Source organism: Salvelinus fontinalis, chromosome 13 (assembly GCF_029448725.1).
Source record: "Salvelinus fontinalis isolate EN_2023a chromosome 13, ASM2944872v1, whole genome shotgun sequence".
Lineage (NCBI taxonomy): Eukaryota > Metazoa > Chordata > Actinopteri > Salmoniformes > Salmonidae > Salvelinus > Salvelinus fontinalis.
Window position 1 is genome coordinate 23,575,602 of NC_074677.1, and position 22,309 is coordinate 23,597,910.

General features: G+C 43.3%; 1 protein-coding gene across 4 annotated transcripts in view; it reads left to right on the top strand.

Annotated features, from left to right (window-relative positions):
- Window positions 1–22,309, top strand: part of LOC129868282 (microtubule-associated protein 6-like) — a 29,743-nt gene that overhangs the window by 5,224 nt on the left and 2,210 nt on the right. The window contains exons 2-4 of one of the 4 annotated variants that reach the window (XM_055942116.1): window positions 15,126–15,345; window positions 18,661–18,893; window positions 22,012–22,122. In XM_055942116.1, coding sequence (XP_055798091.1) covers window positions 15,126–15,345; window positions 18,661–18,893; window positions 22,012–22,122 — 564 coding nt within the window. Of the gene's footprint in view, window positions 1–15,125; window positions 15,346–18,660; window positions 18,894–19,211; window positions 21,424–22,011; window positions 22,123–22,309 lie in introns of those variants that run through there. The other 3 variants (XM_055942119.1, XM_055942117.1, XM_055942118.1) reach the window with 3 other exon arrangements.

Below are 22,309 nucleotides of genomic sequence, written 5' to 3' on the forward strand. Positions count from 1 at the left end.
TAGCCAGTCAGCCTGAGTATGCGTGTGCCGAGCCTTTCGCCAAATGCAATTCTTGAGGTGGAGTAACTCTGCAAGATCACGGTCGAACCAGGGGCTGAACCTGTTTTTAATTCTAATTAATTCGAATATCACTGAAAATATCAAAAAGAAGGTCCAAGCGTCTTCGACAGAGGGGATCAAGCTGATTCTACACCATTTTACAGAGGCCAGGTCATGAAGGAAGGCTTGCTCATTAAAGTTTTTTAGCAATAGTCTATGACAAATCAGGACAGGTTGTTTCACTGAGTAGGCATTAGGAACACAGGCTGTAAAACAGTGATACTAAGGTCATTACAGAAAACACCAGACTGATACCTATCACGATTATGTGTGACGATAACATCGTGGAGAGTAGCCTTTTCTGGGTGTTTGGAGTCAGACTTTGTGGATTGGTGATAATCTGAGAAAGATTTAGGGAGTCCCATTGCTTTAGGATTTGGTCAGGTGGTTTAAGCATGTCCCAGTTTAGGTCACCTAGTAGGACAAATTCAGACTTAGTGTAAAGGGCCAGGAGAGAGCTTAGGGCAGGTAGAGTACAGGCTAGGTAGGCTAGAGTAAGAGCTATTTGAAAGTTTAATGCTTAAAACCAGCAAATTAAATTGTTTGGGGACAGACTTGGAGGAGACAACTGAGCACTGAAGGTGATCCTTGGTAAAGATTGCCACTCCCCCACCTTTGGAAGATCTGTCTTGCCGAAAAAGGTTATAACCAGACAGGTTAACATCAGTATTCAAAACACTTTTTCTTAAGCTTGTCTCAGGAATGACCAACACGACTGGATTGAAGCACACTTTCAATTGATCCATTTTAGGTAATAAGCTGCTAGTGTTAATGTGCAGAAAATCCAGGCTTTTACGAGAGCAGAAATCAGTGAAACTGTCACGTTCGTCGAAAGGAGCGGACCAAGGCGCAGCGTGCGTAGAGTTCCACATACTTTATTACAAAGTGAAACTTCACAAAAACAACAAAGAATAAACGAACGTCCAGTACAGAGCCCGAGGGCTCTCTATGGTCAGGGCGTGACAAGAAACAGATATCAGAGCACAAGTCAGAATTGGGGCTAGCAACTGTAGATGGTCCAGGGTGTACATGCACATTTCCAGATATCATCAACAGCAATACAATCAAGGCTAGACAGAGGACAGGGAGAGCTCTGCAGTGTGGATTTATGACATGTGTGGAAATCCTAAAAACGACACTGCTCAACTGTAGTCTACACCACATAATGAATGTTATTATGGCTTTGTTATAAAATGTTTTTTCTTCAACAGTAAATTTACCACGCACCCGAATTGCATCTTTATGCTTGGAATTGTTTACAATTTTTTTTTTCTTCTTAATCCTGTGAGGAGGTAGTAGTAAGAAGGTAGGTGTATATTGATGAGAGAAGTAAGTCAAATATTCTTGATGTAGGCTATCGTTCAGTATCATCAGACATCAAATATATTCTTACCAAGGAATTCTAACCATTGTTTTCTATTCAAAACTTTGAATCATGTGCCTCAATAAAGTACCATGGATATAATAGCATTGAGCACAGAAATAATGTTACACTTATACATAATGTTCAATGTAAAAATGTGTTCTGAGGTAGGATGAACGTCCCTGTTAAAATAAATCTGTTACTCTGTCCCAGTGTTATGACCTGTGCATGAGTAATAATGGAGACATGCCGTTTACACAGACACGGCTTGGGGCAGAGGCGGTGCAATGTTTTTGGGGGGTTTATTCAGTAGTTATGCTCTGTGAACAAAGATGGTGGGTAGTTTGTTTAGTCATTTGCCACATCCCATTCGAGTTCTTTACGGAGTGAGTGCCACAGATAATTTGAGTGTTTGAATTACACCTTGAGGGTGTTTTGCCTTTGTTGTTTCAGATGCATCAGTACCACTGTTATTGCTTGTCTGTTTTCAGTCCTCTCTGCAACATCACACTGCTGAATTCAGAAAAAGTACAGTCCCATGACTAACAGATCACACTCCATTGTTGTTATGTCCAAGCCTTACTGCAAAACACAGTACCTCTGGTCTAGTAAATAGAAGAAAAAATCACCCAGTGACACGACAAAAAAATTTGTCAGACAGCTGTGAATTATATTAGAATACTTCCTTACTGAAGCTACTAACAAAGCAGACATGAGTAACCCTTAGGGCTGAGAATAGACTCTCTGAACATCACCTGACAGGAGGAGGTGGTGTGAGAAGAGAGCAACACGTCTGGCAGCTGGTCACAATGGTGCGGTCCACTGCTGCTGTGCTGTGTTAGTATTGTTCTGCAGCCAGTGTGGACCAGCCCAGGGCAGAGAGAGACCTCCTCAGTCCTCCTTACATGGTATGAAATGGCTGCACTGTGACAAGCAGGCCTGAGATAGAAAGAAGCAGGTCAGCTGTGGGTTCATCTCCAACACACACATACGTGCACACACACACACACACACACACACACACACACACACACACACACACACACACACACACACACACACACACACACACACACACACACACACACACTGTTGTGGACCTTACTGTTGGGGACCAGGCTGGGTGTCTGAGGAGTGACAGAGAGACATCCCAATCTGACTGTGCTGAAGGTGAACTGCTCAAAGCGGCTTCATTCAGCCTGCTTTCATGTGATGCTAAAGCCTCTGGTCTGTCTCTAATTTGTGTATGGCAAAACCTTGTCTCTGAATGCCTGCATGGTTGGAGAAGGAAGTGTTATTCATTAGAATGAAGGATGTGAATGAGATTTGCAGTGTAGTTGGTTCTCCCAATTCAGCCAAGTAACAAATATTTGCTTCAGTTAATGCAAGTATCCCCCTGGACCTATGTACAATATATAAATGAAGCCTATTCAGAAAAACTGTATTTTTATCCAAGCTCTCCTAGAAATACGATATGAAGCTTCTTGACTACAAATTACAGATGGAACCTGACTGGATAGCTGGACCACATCATTATTTGTGTTCAGCCAGTGACTGTCAGGGGATATTTTTTAAGGCCCCGTAAAGTACATAGAACTGCCCTCACGGTACAAAAACAAAAGTACTGAAGCTGAACCAAGAGGTATGCTTAGACTGCAGCAGTCCTTTTAAAATCTAGACAATCTGAAATGATTCTGTGCAGCCTACATGTCCCAACAATGCACCCCAAAGATGAAAAAATCAAATCAAATGTTATTTGTTGCATGCGCCGAATACAACAGGTGTAGACCTTACCGTGAAATGCTGAATACAACAGGTGTAGACCTTACCGTGAAATGCTGAATACAACAGGTGTAGACCTTACCGTGAAATGCTGAATACAACAGGTGTAGACCTTACCGTGAAATGCTGAATACAACAGATGTAGACCTTACCGTGAAATGCTGAATACAACAGGTGTAGACCTTACCGTGAAATGCTGAATACAACAGGTGTAGACCTTACCGTGAAATGCTGAATACAACAGGTGTAGACCTTACCGTGAAATGCTGAATACAACAGGTGTAGACCTTACCGTGAAATGCTGAATACAACAGGTGTAGACCTTACCGTGAAATGCTGAATACAACAGGTGTAGACCTTACCGTGAAATGCTTACTTACAAGCCCTTTAACAACAATGCTGTTCAATAAATAAGGTTAAGAAAATATTTACAAAATAATCTAAAGTAAAAGAATTTGAATCAACAAGTAACACAAGAAAGTTACATAACAATAACGAGGGTATATACAGAGGGTACCGGTACCAAGTCAATGTGCGGGGGTATAGGTTAGTCGAGGTCATTTGTAAAGTGACTATGCATAGATAATAAACAGCAAGTAGCAGCAGTGAAAAAACAGAAGCTTTAACAAGAGCAAGGTATTGCGTTTCATTTGAAAACAGCATAACAGTTTGTAAAAGCAGAATATTTCAATGTAAATAGCCCGGGTGGCCATTTGATTAATTGTTCAGCAGTCTTATGGCTTGGGGGTAGAAGCTGCTAAGCCTTTTGGTCCTGGACTTGGCGCTCCAGTACAGCTTTCCGTGCAGTAGCAGAGAGAACAGTCTATGACTTGGGTGACTGGAGTCTTTGACAATTTTTTGGACCTTCCTCTGACACTGTCTAGTATATAGGTCCTGGATAGCAGGAAGCTTGGCCCTAGTGATGTACTCGACCGTATGCACTACCCTCTGTAGCGCCTCACGGTCAGATGCCGAGCAGTTGCCTTACCAGGCGGTAATGCAACCGGTCAGGATGCTCTCGATGGTGCAGCTGTAGAATTTTTTGAGGATCTGGGACCCATGCCAAATCATTTCAGCCTCCTGAGGGGGAAAATATGTTGTTGTGCCCTCTTCACAACTGTTTTGGTGTGCTTGGAACATGATAGTTCCTTGGTGATGTGGACACCAAGGAACTTGAAACTCTCGACCCGCTCTCGACTTCAGCCCCGTCGATGTTAATGGGGGCCTGTTCAGCCCTCCTTTTCCTGTGGTCCACGATCAGCTCCTTTGTCTTGCTCACATTGAGGGAGAGGTTGTTGTCCTGGTACCACAATGCCAGATCTCTGGCCTCCTCCCTATAGGATGTCTCGTCATTGTCAGTGATCACGTCTACCACTGTCGTCAGCAAACCTAATGATGGTGTTAGAGTCGTGCTTGGCCACGCAGTCTAGGGTGAATAGGGCGTACACGAGGGGACTAAGTACACACCCCTGAGGATTAGCTTGGCGGATGTGTTGTTACCTACCCTTACCACCTGGGGTTGGCCCGTCAGGAAGTCCAGGATCCAGTTGCAGAGGGAGGTGTTTAATCCCAGGGTCTTTAGCTTAGTGATGAGCTTTGTGGGCACTATGGTGTTGAACGCTGACCTGTAGTCAATGAACAGCATTCTCACACAGGTGTTTCTTTTGTCCAGGTGGGAAAGGGCAGTGTGGAGTGCAATTAAGATTGTGTGGTATGCGAATTGGAGTGGGTCTAGTGTTTCCGGCATGATGGTGTTGATGTCAGCCATAAGCAGAATTTCAAAGCACTTCATAGTTACCAGCATGAGTGCTACGGGGTGGTAATCATTTAGGCAGATTACCTTTGCTTTCTTGGGCACAGGGACTATGGTGGTCTGTTATAAACATGTTGGTTTTACAGACTCAGTCAGGGAGACACTGAAAATGTCAGTGCAGAAACTTGCCAGTCGGTCCGTGCATGCTTTGAGTACACATCCTGGTAATCCATCTAGCCCCGCGGCTTTGTAAATGTTGACCTGTTTAAAAGACTTGCTCACATTGGCTACGGAGAGTATGATCAAACCAGTCGAACAGCTGATCGCTCATGCATGCTTCAGTGTTGCTTGCCTCAAAGCGAGCATAAAAGGCATTTTGCTCATCTGGTAGGCTAACGTCACTGGGCAGCTCGCAGCTAGGTTTCCCATTGTAGTCCATAATAGTTTTCAAACCCTGCCACATCCGACGAGCATCAGAGCCGGTGTAGTAGGATTCAATCTTAGTCCTGTATTGACGCTTTGCCGGTTTGATGTTTCGTCTGAGGGCATATCGGGATTTCTTGAAAGCGGCAGCTTTAGCCATTAGCTCGGTGCGGATGTTGCCTGGAATCCATCGCTTCTGGTTGGGATATGTACGTACGGTCACTGTGGGGACAACATCGTTGATGCACTTATTGATAAAGCCTGTGACGGAGGTGGTATACTCCCTAATGCCTTTGGATGAATCCCGGGAACATATTCCAGTCTGTGCTAGCAAAATAGTCCTGTAGCATCCACGTCATCTGACCACTTCCGTATTAAGCGAGTCACTGGTACTTCTTGCTTAGTTTTTGCTTGTAAGCAGGAAACAGGAGGATAAAATTATGATCAGATTTGCCAAATGGAGGGCGAGGGAGAGCTTTGTATGCGTCTGTGTGTGGAGTAAAGGTGGTCTAGAGTGTTTTTCCTCTGGTTGCACGTGACATGCTGGTAGAAATGAGGTAATACAGATTTAAGTTTGCCTGCATTGAAGTCCCCGGCCATTAGGATCGCCGCTTCTTGATGCACATTTTCTTGTTTGCTTATGGCCTTATACAGCTCATTGAGTGCAGTCTTATTGCCAGCATCGGTTTGTGGTGGTAAATAGACGGCTTTGAATAATATAGATGGGAACTCTCTTGGTAGATAGTGTGGTCTACAGCTTATTATGAGGTATTACCTCAGGCAAGCAATACCTCAAGACTTCTTTAATATTAGACATTAGACACAAATTTGAACAAGGCACCCCACCCTCCTCCCCATTTTTCTGAGTCTTTTCTTCACGCTGTTGACAAGGATTTGGGCATTGTCTCGACAAGGCAGTATATCCTTCGCGTCGGACTCATTAAATAAAAAATCTTTGTCCAGTTTGAGGTGAGTAATTGCTGTTCGGATGTCCAGAAGCTCTTTTGGGTCATAAGAGACGGTAGCAGCAACATTATGTACAAAAAGAGTTACAAAGAAGGCGAAAAAACAAACAAAATAGCACAGTTGGTTAGGAACCCTTAAAACGGCAGCCATCCGTTCCGGCTAGATTCACAGCTTCTTTATCAATCGAATAGGAAAACATGAAGTAGCATTTATGATGAATGCCTTGGTTTTATGTCCGGTATCAGTCATTCCTGATTTCTCACCTTTTTCTTTTGATTTCATAATAACGCGTGTGCGGACTGTGACAGATGTGATCAAGGACCTCTCTTTGTCTCCATCAAAGCCTAGCTTCCACCACGATTGTGTAGACTTCAATGACTTGTATTAGCTGTGTGAGGTGGAGCCCTGCATGGGCATGAATTTTAAGCCCAAGGCCTACCCATTTCTGCGACATTGCAGGCCCTACCCTACCCACCCGATTGCTTCTGCCAAATTTAAAGCCTGGCCGTGCCCGGAACCCAAAATCATAAATAACTTCCTGTATTAGTAAATCCACTAGCTGCTCCTATCTGTCTGTCACTCGCTCCCTGCACACAGACAGCTCGCTCTGCATGCACTCGGTAAGTATCCATAACAACAGCTCTGCTTGGCTCGGGCTGCTCTGCTCAATGACTAGACATAAGAGTTGTTACCTACTTTTCGTCACTCTTAACTCCGACAAAATTGAAGGAACATTATTATTTTTTCATTATTATGATTATTTAAATGTTTTACCCTTTTTTCGTGATATCCAATTGGTAGTTAGTCTTGTCCCATCGCTGAAACTCTCGTACGGACTCAGGAGAGGCGAAGGTCAAGAACCATACATCCTCCGAAACACGACCTTGCCAAGCCGCACGGCTTCTTGACACACTGCTCACTTAACCCGTAAGCCAGCCGCACCAATGTGTCAGAGGAAACACAGTACAACTGGCGATCGTGTTAGCGTGCATGCACCCGGCACGAAACAGGAGTAGTTAGAGCACGCTGGGACAAGGACGTACCGGCCGGCCAAACCCTCCCCTGCGACACAGCCCGGGATGGATCCTGTGTCTGTAGTGCCGCCTCAAGCACTGCGGTGCAGTGCCTTAGACCGCTGCTCCACTCGGGAGGCCGCATTATTTTGTTATATTTGACGAAGTTGAAACACTTCCGAAACCATGTTATGATCTCAGTCAGATATGACAGTACTGTGCAGCAGAGCACAAGCAAATGGCTCTGCTTCAAAATGTTAGTGATCAATTTAGTGATATTAGAGTCCTACCCGTACCCTAGTTATTGATGTATCGTCGGGTTCATGTCGGGTAGCAGAGCTCTATCCCTAAGCTCTATTCTCTGACTAGGGAACCTGCTGCCCCTTCAGGCAGAGCAGGGGTTAAGATCCCTCAGCTCAGCTGCCTCCCGACTTTGTGCCATGTTTACGCTTTGAATGTCACTTTTACATGAGAATAACATGAGAATACCCCTAGGGTCAGGCCTCACCTGCTGTTATTAGGCATTGTTTACTCCACATTATCATCCCCACCGACTACCAGCCGTTTCTTGATGGTGAAATCAGACCAAGGTGATGAACACAATGAGCCACAGCTCTTCTTTTCATCTCATTAAATAGGCTTCTTTTCCATTGTTGAAATCTAATTAGAAAACAGTTTCAGTTTCAGTTTGAGACAATGATTTGTTCTTCCTCTATTGCATAATGTGTAATAACCTCATAGCATGTGGAAGATAAATAAGGAGCATGTTGCACTGCTTTAAGAAAGAGAGGTAGTTGAGTTTTGTTTACTTCAGCCCAGAGGGGGGGAGGGAGCGCATTATTTGTTTTTTCAGATCGTCTCAGGTTGCATCACAGCACATTTTCATGCCAGCAGAGTGTGGAATCTGGTCTTTGCTGCTAAATCCAACATTGATTAATGTATTTCAGTCATTTATTTATACTGGAACTTCATTTTCTTTAATGCCATTGACTCATTTGATACCCACATTTCTCTCATCATGGTTAGATGGACAGCTGTCTAGTCATTCACTGGCTATAGGGACCTCTGCTCTGCACAGGGTGTTCACAAATCATTGCAAATGAGAGTGCCTCGTTTTATCCTAAGTTCACCCCTGCCCTGAATGCAGAATTAATGTTGCACTGGACTGTTGGTGTGCCATCCACACGAGCAGAGCAGAAGTTGTGGCTGAAATATTGTAAAGAGGCCAACAGATTTTGGTGGATTTAAAAGTGTAAAGCCTGGTGTTTCTATCGACAGGCAGGCAGTGCGTGTTGAATCACTGAATGGGCTCTGACTGAGGAGAGATAAAGAGAGGGATGGATGGAGAGAGAGCGGGAGGGCAGGACATGCCGCTCAGCCTCCCTTCAGATGCAGGCCGGTTAGGATCAGCAGTGTGGCATTACAGCATAGTCTGAAAAGAGGATTGTTGAATTGAAGTGTTAAACATACATTTTAGGATTATGGTGCTTAATTGTTCTTCAGTATTCAGTTAGTGTGTCTATGCACAACATAATGTACTATATAAAGCCAAAACATTTGTTTCGTCATTACGCCGCTCTTTCTCATGTCACACAAAATGTTAACTCAATAGTGATTTATTTTGTGTCAAATTCTTGTGTGAACCATGACGAGCATGGCACTTGCAAAGCCAGGATTGTGTGTTCTGATTCACGGAGCTACCCAGACGTAAAATGTATGCACGCGTGACTATTAGTTGCTTGATAAAAGTGTCTGCTAAATGACATATATTGTTTGAAATACTTGACACATCAAACTTTATTAAAGGTGTGGATGTACCCAAGTTTTAGCCATGCATCAGAAGGTACAATACCCTCTGTGGGGATTTCACTGAGTTGCACTATGTCACACTGTAGCCAATAGCCATCTGACTGCATGGGCTCTCTTGAAAGGCTACAGATTCATCTACAGCTACCATAACAGCCAGAGGCAAGCTCATCCCTGAGGGAGGAGAGAGTATTGATCAGGAACCATAGGCGTTGGCTACATGTCATGGCTGACTTACACAGAAAGAAAAGCAAGGTACTGTTAAGCCTTCCGCATGCTTCGGTGTGGCTGGCGCCTAGCCAAACTCTGCTATGTCAACCGAACAAGTGTGCTCCCATATGCTCTTAATAAACAGCAATAGTGCTGTTTGTCCATCTTGAGACGCCATAGCCAGTATACACTTCCTCAAAATAGTCAGAATTCATCTAAGATAAAAATGAATGACAGATTTATTGAGGTAACATTTTCGCAGTGCAATTTTACATCTAACTAATATGTTTGGTGCAGTATTTCTCAAGTGAAAAGATGTGCATGCAAAGGATTTGTCTCTCATTGAATGACATTAATTAAAGAATCCCTACCTTTGACCAATCTACTGAACTTTGGCTTGCCTCAAGAAACCCTTTTGTGTGCACGAGCAGCTGAAAAAAACCTTGCTGAAGACCAAAATGAACAAAAACGTCACAAAATGTAATCATAATATAGTCCTATGCATGAACTGTTCCGAACTGTTTTTGGATGGGAAGCATGCGGACTGATTTACTGTACACTGGGAGAACGTCAAATGTGAGAGAACATCCTCTGTTATGTATTGTGTATGCTATCGAATTAACATTGATTCTGCCTGGTAGTAAATCGTGCAATCATTTCAGATGTGTATGGTTTCTTATTTGAAACTCTGGGACAGTTGGATGGGCTTCAGATGAGAAATTCTGTGCTGAGCTCTTTTACTGTCAAAGTGGGATGTTTGTATCTTTTTATTTTGGGGATTTGTGTGTATTGTTAGGTATTACTACACTGTTGGAGCTGGGAACATGTAACGGTTCTCCTCCTCCTCTACAACCGAAGAGGAGGAGTAGTGATTGAACCAAGGCGCAGCGGGTTGTGAATACATAATTTATTTAAAGAAAAGACGAAAACACGAACTTCACTATAAACTAACAAAACAACAAACGGAGTAGACAGACCTGGACAACGAACTTACATTAAACACGAAGAACGCACGAACAGGGAAAATAGACTACACAAAATGACGATGTACAAAACAAACCGAACAGTCCCGTATGGTGCGACAAACACTGACACAGGAGACAACCACCCACAACGAACACTGTGAAACAACCTACCTAAATATGACTCTCAATTAGAGGAACGCCAAACACCTGCCTCTAATTAAGAGCCATACCAGGCAACCCTTAAACCAACATAGAAACAGAAAACATAGAATGCCCACCCAAACTCACGTCCTGACCAACTAACACATACAACAAACTAACAGAAATAGGTCAGGAACGTGACAGAACATAAGCAATTAGCTGCACCTGCGATAACATCTGCAAAATATGGGTAAGCAACCAATAGAATTTGATTTGATATAGGCAGGTAAACTTACAGTCAAATTAACTGACTGTCCAGTCAAACTGATGATAATGATTTTTAATATAAAACACTGTATGAAACACAGTCCAATGTAAATGCTGCAATCAATTGGATTTCTTCCATTTTCTCTCATGAATGGATGTAGCCAAACTGACATGACATGTTTAAGGAGAGTGCACGATTTTACTTGGGAATACATTTGTATAGAGTTAGACTAGCCATAAAGCTATAAGTGTCGTGTTGATGGCCCTTTTTTCCTGTTCTCTGCCCTTTCTTAGTCTCTAAGAGAGGAGTGCCAGAATGTTCCCTCTCTGCCTTCTAACTCTTTTGTTGGAAAAGAGTGGGTGTGTGTATCTCAGCAGTGTTGTTGTCCCCCCCCCCCCCCACACACACATACACCCCTTGTCAGTGCCAGTGTCATATCGTCATAGTGACAGAGCTTTTCACAAGACATCCCATCTCTCCCGCAGGGTCAGCTCCAAGAAGCAGGAAGAACCATTAGCCAGTCTGTTAGCTTGGCAACACCTGCTTTTCTACATGGCCACACAGTAAGAAATACATATGTTAGCTTGACCTCATCAAATAACAGCTTGTTTTTGTGGAGGGAAGTTTCATTTGTAGTACCACATAATAGAGTGAGTAAAGGGAAATGAGATGTTTCAGTTGTTAGAGTTAGAAGTGTGTGTAACAGGTGTGCAGGAATTTTCAAGAAATGTACCTAATCCTGTCATACGTAAAACATTTTGATACTTGTCTTTGTCAAAGACCTGTTTTGAAAGAAATATACTGATCAGCTGGAAGGAGAGTAGGTACCAAGCACACACTGACCTGAAAGACACTAGCTTGATTGTTACCAGTCATACGAGCATGACGTTGTCCAGCTAGTTATGTACAGTATCTCTCTCTCTCTCTCTCTCTCTCTCTCTCTCCTCTCTCTTCTCTCTCTCTCTCCTCTCTCTCTCTCTCTCCTCTCTCTTCCCTCTCTCTCTCTCTCTCTCTCTCTCTCTCTCTCCTCTCATCTCTCTCTCTCTCTCTCTCTCTCTCCTCTCTCTCTCTCTCTCTCTCTCCTCTCTCTCTTCTCTCTCTCTCTCTCTCTCTCTCTCTCTCTCTCTCTCTCTCTCTCTCTCTCTCTCTCTCTCTCTCTCTCCTCTCTCTCTCTCTCTCTCTCTCTCTCTCTCTCTCTCTCTCTCTCTCTCTCCTCTCTCTCTCTCTCTCTCTCTCTCTCTCCTCCTCTTCTCTCTCTCTCTCTCTCCTCTCTCTCCTCTCTCTCTCTCTCTCTCTCTCTCTCTCTCTCTCTCCTCTCTCTCTCTCTCTCTCTCTCTCTCTCTCTCTCTCTCTCTCTGCCAGTCCTACCACTACCCTCCGTCACTAGTGCCCTGCTGCGGGTAGTACTCTGCCCTTGGCCTTGGACATTGTATAATCTGTCTTTATGTAATCTGCTTTGTATTTATTTTAACCACCACTCTACTCACCATGTCACATCATAAAGATCATGGGCAGTTTACTTCATGAGAAAATGAAATGTTGTGGGTCAATTTAAATCAAATCAAATGTTATTTGTCACGTGCCAAATACAACAGGTGTAGACTTAACCGTGAAATGCTTACTTACGAGTAAGTAAGAAAATTAGCAAAAAGAAAATGGTAACACAATAGATATCAATAACGAGGCTATACAAGGAGTACCGGGACAGAGTCAATACGCAGGGCTACGAGGTAATGCTTTATCATTATGGGGCATTGTGTGTAGATTGATGAGGGAAAAATATATTTATAAAATTTTAGAATAAGGCTGTAACATATCAAAATGTGGAAAAAATCAAGGCGTCTGAATACTTTCTGAATGCACTGTAGGTGTTTCTCTTATCCAGCTGGGAGAGGGCAGTGTGGAGTACAATAGAGATAGTGTGGATCATCTGTGGATCTGTTGGGGCGGTATACGAATTGGATTGGGTCCATGTGTTGATGTATAGTTGCAGTGTGGTAATACATAATACATTAGATATTTTCTAAATGCCACCCGATAAGATATTATTATTTAATGGCAATAAAGGTTCAATTAAATGTATGAACAATTTGGATATCAAAAATGTTTTCTGAAGTGTGTTCCGCTAGTCTACATCAATAAGATTGGGGGCTCACAGAGATAGCTGTCACGACTTCTACCGAAGTCGGTTCCTTCTACCGAAGTCTTGTTCGGGCGGCGTTCGGCGTTCGACGTCACCGGCTTTCCAGCCGTCGCTGCTCCATTTTTCATGTATCCATTTGTTTTGTCTTGTTCCCTGCACACCTGGTTTTCATTCCCCAATCACACTGTATGTATTTATTCCTCTGTTCCCCCTCATGTCTTTGTGTGTGATTGTTTTGTGTTACGTGTCATTTTTGATGCGCTATTTCTGGTGTGCGTTTTTTTGCGTGATATATTATTCACAAGGTATATTTATTTGTTTGTACTTTATTATTGTGACTTTTTGCGCGTTCTTTGCACTTTGGCATATTGGATGGAGGTTTCGACACCAATGGCATTTGGTTTGCACCGTTTTCATACTCATCAAACCACTCAGTGACCACTCATGCCCTGTGGATGGGGGCATTGTCATCCTATGGGGGCATAGCCATGGTAGCCAAAATAATGGCCTGTGCAGCATTTTTAAACTATACATGACCCTAAGAAACTGCTTGCTAAGGTTAAGGTTAGGGTTATGTGTAGAATATGGGTTAGGGTAAGGATTAAGGTGAGCATAAGGGCTAGGATTAGGGTTAAGTTTAGGGTTAGGATAAGGGTTAGGGTTAGTGGATAGTTAGTTGAAATGTTGTTGACAGTTATTGAACATCTACTGAACATCTACAAACCATCTACTTGGGACTATCCAAATAAAGTGTTACCAACTCTTCTATTTTATTCAAATGAAGGCCACATTTGTACCACACATAGGACAGTGTATTACTTAATGGATGGCAGTTAGTTAAGCCTTTTCGTCATCAATCCATGGCCATGCTACAGTAGCTGCCTTGGTTTCCATGGGTTGAGCTGTAGTGTGATTGATATCATGTCTTTTTATGTGATCTTCAGCAGCAGCCTAATTGTTATAATGGACCTGTAGTACTTGAGCCTGCTTGGGCTGCCTGGCCTGTCTGGGCTGCCTTCTACATCCAGACTAGTAATAGTGTTAGCTAGTAATAGTGTTATCTAGTAATAGTGTTAGATAGTAATAGTGTTAGCTAGTAATAGTGTTACCTAATCAATATACACTCCCTCCCTCCTTCCCTTCACTGCTGTAGTGCACAGTGGGAACATTGAGTTTTTCACTGTGATATTTTTCTCTGTGTCGGTTCTATGCTGTGTTTTTCAGTGTGGCTATAAGGGAAGGCGTGTGCATTGTGCTGTTGTGGGGGGAGGGGTTGGGGGTTGGGGTCTGCTGTTGCACAGAGTGGGGTCACTGGGGAGCCTTGACAGGTAGTTTTTTCTTGTCCAGGGACCAGGGAGGGAGTCCTCTGTTTTAATTTGGTGTTTGCCACCTTAGTTGCATGAACAGTGGAATTTGGTTAGATAGTACGAAGGAGCAGTGGGAAAGGAATATCGAAGTTATGGATAATTAATGAATGAATATGTTTCCACCTGACCTCCCAATATTAGTGTTAATATGCCATGTCCCAGCCTCCAGCTGCTCATTGGTGAGAAGGCCATCATGTAGTCATTTCTGGAAAATTAGGTCCGCTTTTATGAGTTCAAAATCCATTGCAACTCTTGAAATCAACTTGATCTATGAAAGGTCGTTCAATCAAAAACTCAAATGATTAGCAACATGCTCGTTCATAGACCTGCTAAAAAAGAGTTTATAGTGAACAGATCTCAATTTGATGATAATCTGGAGGTTGGCTCGTCCTGTACAGAACCCTCTCTATGAGACTGGAGGTCAAGCTGACCTTCTGAAGAACTGCTGTGTCAGGACTATACTAAATACCTGAGCCGCTAGCTGCCTGGTGCAGTAGCTGCTCCCATACACCCACCTATTCACCCATACTATGGGAGAGACCCAGTCATTCCACTAAATATATTTCTATATCCAAACAGTAGGCTACTTTGAGTACCACTGCCTGCTCTATGTCAATGTACTTATTGGTATGTGACTGCTTCATTGTTCATGAGTATTTAAATGCCTACATGCTGCAACACAAATTGCCCTTTGGGACAATACAGATCTAGTCTTCTTTACTGTCCCTAAATAGATTGTAGGTGAAATGTGAAGAGAGCTTTTTTCATCACACTACTGTATCCCAATTTCTTCCGTGACTGTATTTGATACTGATTCTTCTCGTAGGACTGAGTTCAAGGCCCACAGGGATGTGAAGCCAGTGAAGCTGATCCGAGCCAAGTCCCAGTTCCTTCCCCCTGATGAGAAGACCAGCCTGGAGACCAGCTATAGCGCCACCTACAGGGGAGAGCAGGCCAAGCAGCAGCCCAATGACAACAAGGCTGTGGACAGGAGGAGGATACGCAGCCTGTACAATGAGCCCTACAAAGGGCTACAAGAGACCAAGGTGACAATGTTTAAGCTCCTTTAAACCATGCAGCTCCTGTCCTATTGACTACACCAATGGTACAGCCATAATGCAGCCCTAGTAAAAAAAAATCTGATAGGTTCCCAAAATCAAATTCCAAATAGAAATTGCAATCAGACTTTGGAACCTATCCTATATAATTTTATCCCATATTGTGATGGTGTGATGAAGAGGTTGAGAACCTAAGGATTTTTTCAGTGGTGTGAATAGGCAAAGATATGGAGATTGTGCTCCAGAGACAGGGGAGAGATGATGTTCCTCAGTTTACTGGTCTTTAATCTTGATTGCAGGTAAACATAAATGTTCAGGTTTCTGTTCCATATTTAGCTGTGAGATTTACATTTTAGCAGACGTTCTTATCCAGAGTGACTTACAGGATCAATTAGGGTTAAGTGCCTTGCTCAAAGGCACACCGACAAAAACCAATTCTCCTCACCTAGTTGTCTCAGGGATTCAAGCCAGCGACCTTTCGGTTACTGCCGCCCAAATTTTCCAATAAAGCTGTATTTATGTAATTGTAGTGTCCATACAATGTGATCTGAAATAACAATAAATAGAATAATATCAATATTATGGCTTGACAGGTTATAATAAGTAGGCAGGGCGAATTAACTGCACAGTCACTATGGGAGCTCTTTCCAGAGCAGGCCTGTTCAATTGTGCAGAAGAGCATTTTTTTACTCTGTAAATTGTTAAGCTAGTGAGAAATTGAAATGTTGATTTATTTTTATATCCTCAATTATTTTATATTGCGCTAATTTCCTGTACGTACAGATTTCTCTCCTAATCAATATGACTGATCAATTGCCACTTGTCAAAAATGTATAAGTAATACGATCCCTATTATGGTACATGCATGTGTAGGTAGTGCATTTTATGTTTAGCTTTTCAATATATCACAAACTGTTTATTAGTTATTGATTTGGACACTTCAAAACAGTGTTTTGACATTGGGCTATTTATCAAAAGTTTTTGTCAATGGGAAGCAGCAACAGCATCATTTTCAATGTATGTTTTAGGAATATAAATGGAACTTTCAAAATCAATTTTCAATGGTATACAGTATGTAATGACCTGGCTAGATCAAAAAGGAACAATTGTCCAGACAGAGAAATGTCCAGACACAGCCTCCCGTAGTGCTTTTGGGACCACCACCTGCCACCTCTCCTCTCCCGTAGCTGACTCCTTCCATGCTGTAGCACGCCATCAGCCAGCCGCAGTCTCTCAAACTTTGACCACAACCCTTTGGTCGCGAGTGAGACACAGCTCTCTCTCACAGCCCTCTCTCCGCTCACAGTGGCGGCAGCCGTCTGCAGTACAGGGCTGACGGGACATGGCGTCGGCGTTGGAGTGGCGTGTCCCTGCCCTGTGCACCACTGTGAAGTCATACGGCTAAAGCTCCTCCAACCAGCATGCCACTTGCCCACCTGCCCCTCTGAAAGACATGAGCCACTGTAGTGCAGAGTGGTCAGTCCTAACAGTAAAGGGCAGGCCACCCAGGTAGTACTTGAAGTGTTTGATGGAAGCCACAACAGCAAGGAGCTCCCGCCGGGTGACACAGTAGCAGCGCTCATGTTTGTTGAATGTTTGCTGAAGTACGCCACCACTCTCTCCCCCTCTGCCAGCACCCCACCCATGCCCATATTGCTTGCGTCTGTGTCTAGGATAAAGGGCAATGTGAGGTCGGGGGGGGGTGAAAGTACAGGGGCCTTGATCAGTGCACGTTTGAGGGTGCTGAAGGCCTCCTTGCACTCCACTGTCCAAGTGAAGGTCTTGTCCTTCGGCAGCAGGTGGTTCAGGGGAGCACCCTCATCTGCTTCTGGGGGACATGGAGCCTTGCTCCCCCATCCGCATCAGTGGGCTCCTCCTGAAGATGGTGGGGGTTGGGAAAGAGAGCCAGGGGTCCGCACTACCCCGTCTATGCGGACCCCAAGTCGTTTCCCTGAGCTCTGGGAGACATGGGGCACGCCTTGCGCAGATGGCCTGGCTGGCCACACCCCCAGCAGACCCTGGGACCAGGGCGTGTGTTTCGTGCTGCCTGTAGTGACACAGCACAAATTAGTTCAATCATTTCAGCCACTCATGCAGGCTTTTCCGGCTCTGGGCTGCTCTGCCCACTAGCCTAGACAGTGGGTCTGTCTCCCTGCATCTTCATTCGACCACCCCCCAAAATGAGCTAACAGTTCTAACTGAGCATGACAAGCTTCCCAATCCGCCTTACCGGAATACTCGGGGTCTTAGCAGATACGGACGCAATCGGGAACTGGACGTCGCCATGTTCGTTTACATCCTGAGCCTCAGATTCCTCGTCTTGCAGCGTTGACGTCACCCCTTTGGTCCGCCCATTAGAATCCGTGCGAAGCACGGTCGATGAAGCACTCATGCCCGCTTCAGCCGCCATCATTCTAGCGGTCTCCATCAAGTGGCCTCTGTGCTCCGATGGCGATCTCCTCAGCCAGATCCTCCGACGTCCATGCACACGCACCTCCTTGGCCATAATCGTCCCCTACCTCCACCTTCACTTTCGGATTCCCTCGAAGCATTTTCAACCCCCGTTTTCACATATGTTAACAAGCCACCATAGTCAGCACCATAGTCAAATTGTTATCTACATTTTTACTTCTGTCACAAATAAATGTAATGATCAAAAAAGTTCTAATTTTGATTCGGATTGGGGTGACAAAAAAAGGTTTATCAAAGGATCCAATCAGATTACTTTTGATTTCCAATAAGAAAAACTAGTTCAATAGAATTCCAATGGGATTCTGATAGGATTGTGAGAAACATATAGGGTCCAATAGGAAAATAATTGTCCAATATAATTCCAACAGGATTCTGATACAGGTGACACAAAATCCTATAGGACTGTGAGAATCATATTGGATCCAATATGATTACTTTTCATTTCCAATAGAAAAAACGTAGTCCAATAGGATTCTGATAGAGGTGACACATAATCCCATAGGTTGGTGAGAATCCTCTAGGATTCTATTGGAAAAATCACGAATCCTATAGGATTTTTGGACTAGGGAGTTAATCTCCTATTCAGAACCACAGCCTCCTAGAGTACATTTTCAAACCCATTGTCCTTGTGAATGACAGAATATTTCTCTTGCTGTTCTCTTTACTGTGTATGTCGTGATGGCAAAACACATCTAATTGTAATAATGAAACAAACACAATATCAAACCGAGGACAGCTGCAGCTTTTTTCACAGTGATTTACTCCTGTTGATAATTTCTTGGGTGATAGACTATATAAAGAATCCCAATCTTCCCCATCACCTGTGCCTAGGTTGAGAGGTCTAACAGTGCTCCCCGATCCAAACCCAAAAAGGCGGGCACCAGGTTAGCGAGCCAGGGGGGCAAACCTGTGAAGAAGGCTAAAGAGCAGAAGCTGCAGGGCAGCACAGCACCGCGGGGCACCAAGAAGAAGACCTTGGAGAACCAGCCCGCTGAGTCCAGGCCTGCGGAGATGGACAAGGAGAAAAGTAAAGAGATGAACAACAAACTGGCTGAGGCAAAAGAGTAAAAATAATTTAGCACTACTTCTACCTTTTATTCTTCTTCGAGGGAAAGAACGCAAAGGCTGCAAAATTAGAGGTTCTCATCCCCTTTTAAGTTTGGTGTCTCTTTTCTCTCTCTCTCTCTCTCTGCTCTCTCTCTCTCTCTCTCTGCTCTCTCTCTCTCTCTGCTCTCTCTCTCTCTCTGTCTCCTCTTTCTGCTCTCTCTCTCTCTTTCACTCTCTTCTCTCTGCCAATTGGCTAAGTTAGTAGTAGTTATAGACAGTAAATGTCAGAGTTGGGACATGACATGTCGTTTCTTCCCTGCCTCATATTACATTAGATCACCGTACTAACGAGGTGATGTGTGCATCCGCTTCCTCTGCTTCCTGATGCCACCGACCACCCCCCTCTCTCCGTCTCCATCTCAAGGTTGCCATGGCTACCAATGAACGGCGCATGCTATTGTTGCATGAGCTCACCGACTAGCAATCCTGTGTGGTTGGCTTCCATCTTCCAACTGAACAGATTGCTTTGTTGAGTTTATCAAGGATTTTGGGGAAAGAGAAAACCATGTAAATTGGCTCACTGAATGGACTTGATCTTTATAGGTGTAACTTGCTAAATTTATCCAAAGATAGATACTCATCTAGAATTATGGTCTGAAAATCTTTGATAAATGTGCAGCTTGGTTTTTCTAGAGTGTATTGGTCCATGGCTGAGTGTGTGCCTGCTCTGTAGGTCCTCAATGCTGTCTTCCTGTGCACACGGGCCTCCAAGTCTGTCTGTAATCAGATTGCCATTACTAAGATGCTTTGTTAAACTTTGCCATCATTCCTGAATGAAATCTTATTTTGTAAACCTAATAACTGTTGATTGTGGATGATGTGGGAATGGTTTTGAGCAAATAATTGTCAGGTAAACATTTAAAACCTCATACTGTCTCATTCAAAGTGTTCTCTCTATTCACAGGAAAATGAGTTAATCAAGTTATTTTAAAGGTCAGACAAGGATATCTTGTTTCATCAACCTTGTTGCCAAACCAGGAGCCATCTGGGTTCCTGTAACATGATGATGCATTATAGCCTAACCTATAACCTCACACACCCCCGCCTACAGCCCCTCCCCTCATCTCAGACACACACACAGAGCCATGGTTGACTGTAACCAACGTGACTAGGCCCCCATGGGACTAGCAGATGGGACCCCAGCAACGCCATCACATCCCAGAGGTTTAAAGAGGTGTCTGGCTGGATGTGATATTAGTCCACACTAGTAGGAGCAGATTCATGGTTAAGGTTTTGGAACTAAATGTCATTTATTATGTTTTATTTATTAATCTATTTGTTTGGGTATGAAACACTGATTACCACCTCTGCTAATAACTCTCTTTATTGAATAATAATGAGTGTGATGTGATGGTAAGTTGAATGCTGGCCGTTTGGAATGCTTCTTTTTCTCAAATTATTATCTGTATGTGTCTGTCTAACACAGGCCTCAAAGAACTGGCCTCTTCCCTGAACCAGGTGTGTTTTTAAGTGTGTGGATTTGATTAGGTTGACAAGATTATGTGTAGATGTCAAGATTATATTCAATGCATTCCACTTCAAATCAATCTCTCTCTGCTGCCTTCCATGGCAATCTAAATATTGTAGGCATAGGCTAACAATGTAGAGCAACTTGATATTTCTCCCCTGTGATTTAATTGAATTAGGATAAGCAGCGAAACTCGATTCTATATTTGGTTTACATTTGTGTTATACTTCTGCATATGTTTGCAGTTTCTTGAATGGGATAAAATGAGTGAGCAAGGAAAATTATCTGTATTACAAATGAAAACCAAATTATGTCAAAATTAATCAAGTTAGACTTGTCCTCTTTGTATTGGCTGTATAGTGCCAGTGGAGCTCTATTTGCTGTAAGTAATAGTATGCTACTAGACGTCTGCTTATGCCTTAGCAGACAGTAGTAAAGACCAGAACCGCGTCTCAGACTCCTGGGATAGGATAGGCCTCAATAGAGCAGTGCATTGTGCAGGACTTGTCTTGTCAAGGGTCAACCCCCACCTCCTCACAATCCCAAGTCTCTTTCTTGTGTTGTTGTCATCTATTGTGCTAGTCAGTGTCCCCTGACTCTCTCCCCTCAGTTTTGAGTATTGGAGTGTGTTGTCTCTCCATTTGCCATGGGGGTGTCTTGGTTAGTATGTCACAATTAATCACCACACCATATTCCACTCAGACTGAGCATGCGCCCACGGAGCAGAGGGCGAGGGCCATCTTATTAGCATTTTGCAGCCTTTGGTTGGGGAAGGGGGATGCTTTCTCTTGTAACACATGAAGGGGGGGGTCGGGGGTCATACATGTCAGTGCTGACACACAACCCACCCGGTGGTATCGATTTTGAATCCAAGCATTAGAAACAAAAGCTAAAAATTGAAAGTAATAATGGTACAAAGAAGTTATGTGTTGGGCCAATATATTTTACTGTGACGTGCTTGTGTTTCTCTCTGCTTGCTCCTATTTACTGAAATATGAATAAATGCAAAAGCAGAAAAAGCAGTGTCCTCTTGGTTCTTTGTGTTGAAACGTATGGAGGAGGGTGAAAGAACCGTGGTTGCAGGTATTTGTGTAAATGTTTTTGTGTCTTTGTCTTTGTGAGACATGAGATGATTTTTAAAGAGTGAATCAACATGGAAGAAAAAAACATTTATCTTCAGATTTTCTTTAGCGCTTTTCAAAGCTCATCAAAGACATTCTGGCATGAGTTCTGACATCCTTTCAAGAGCTTGAATATTTCTGCTACAGTATATTATTTTGCATCATGTGTCCCAATATATTCAAAGCCTAAATTATACAGCAATGTACAATTTAAGGATGGGTAGAACATTATTACAGAATTAGATGTCATGTAAATACACTGGGCCAACAAACTGTACAAATTTACACAATGTAATGATTTATGACAGATCCTTTTTTTGGCTGTGAGAATGTGTGAGACATTTGGATATATTTTCTGAAACCATTTTAATCATGTAATTACTATATTTTTCAGCTTTATCTGGTATCATTTATCTGATAGCTTTTTGAGAATGTGAAATCCTACGTCTAGAAAATCTAACGAGTGACATTCTGATTCATTTGAAGGGTTGTGCTAAAACAGTACCACTACATACAGCTCTGTCAGCCAATCCGTGATACAGGCTGGGTGCAGACGCTAAAGCAACACCTGTGGGGCTGTGCACTACCCATTCCAAGGTAACCTAAAAACACACACATCCGCCACAAGCCATAAATCTCTCATTATCATGCATATGTGCTCATAAAATGTCATTCCAAGTCATGATTTCTTCGGTATTTGATAGTGGCACAGTTTTGTTTTGAAAGTGACCCACCATGAATCTCTCTGTACTAGGTTACAGTTCCCACCAGGTCAGATTCCTAT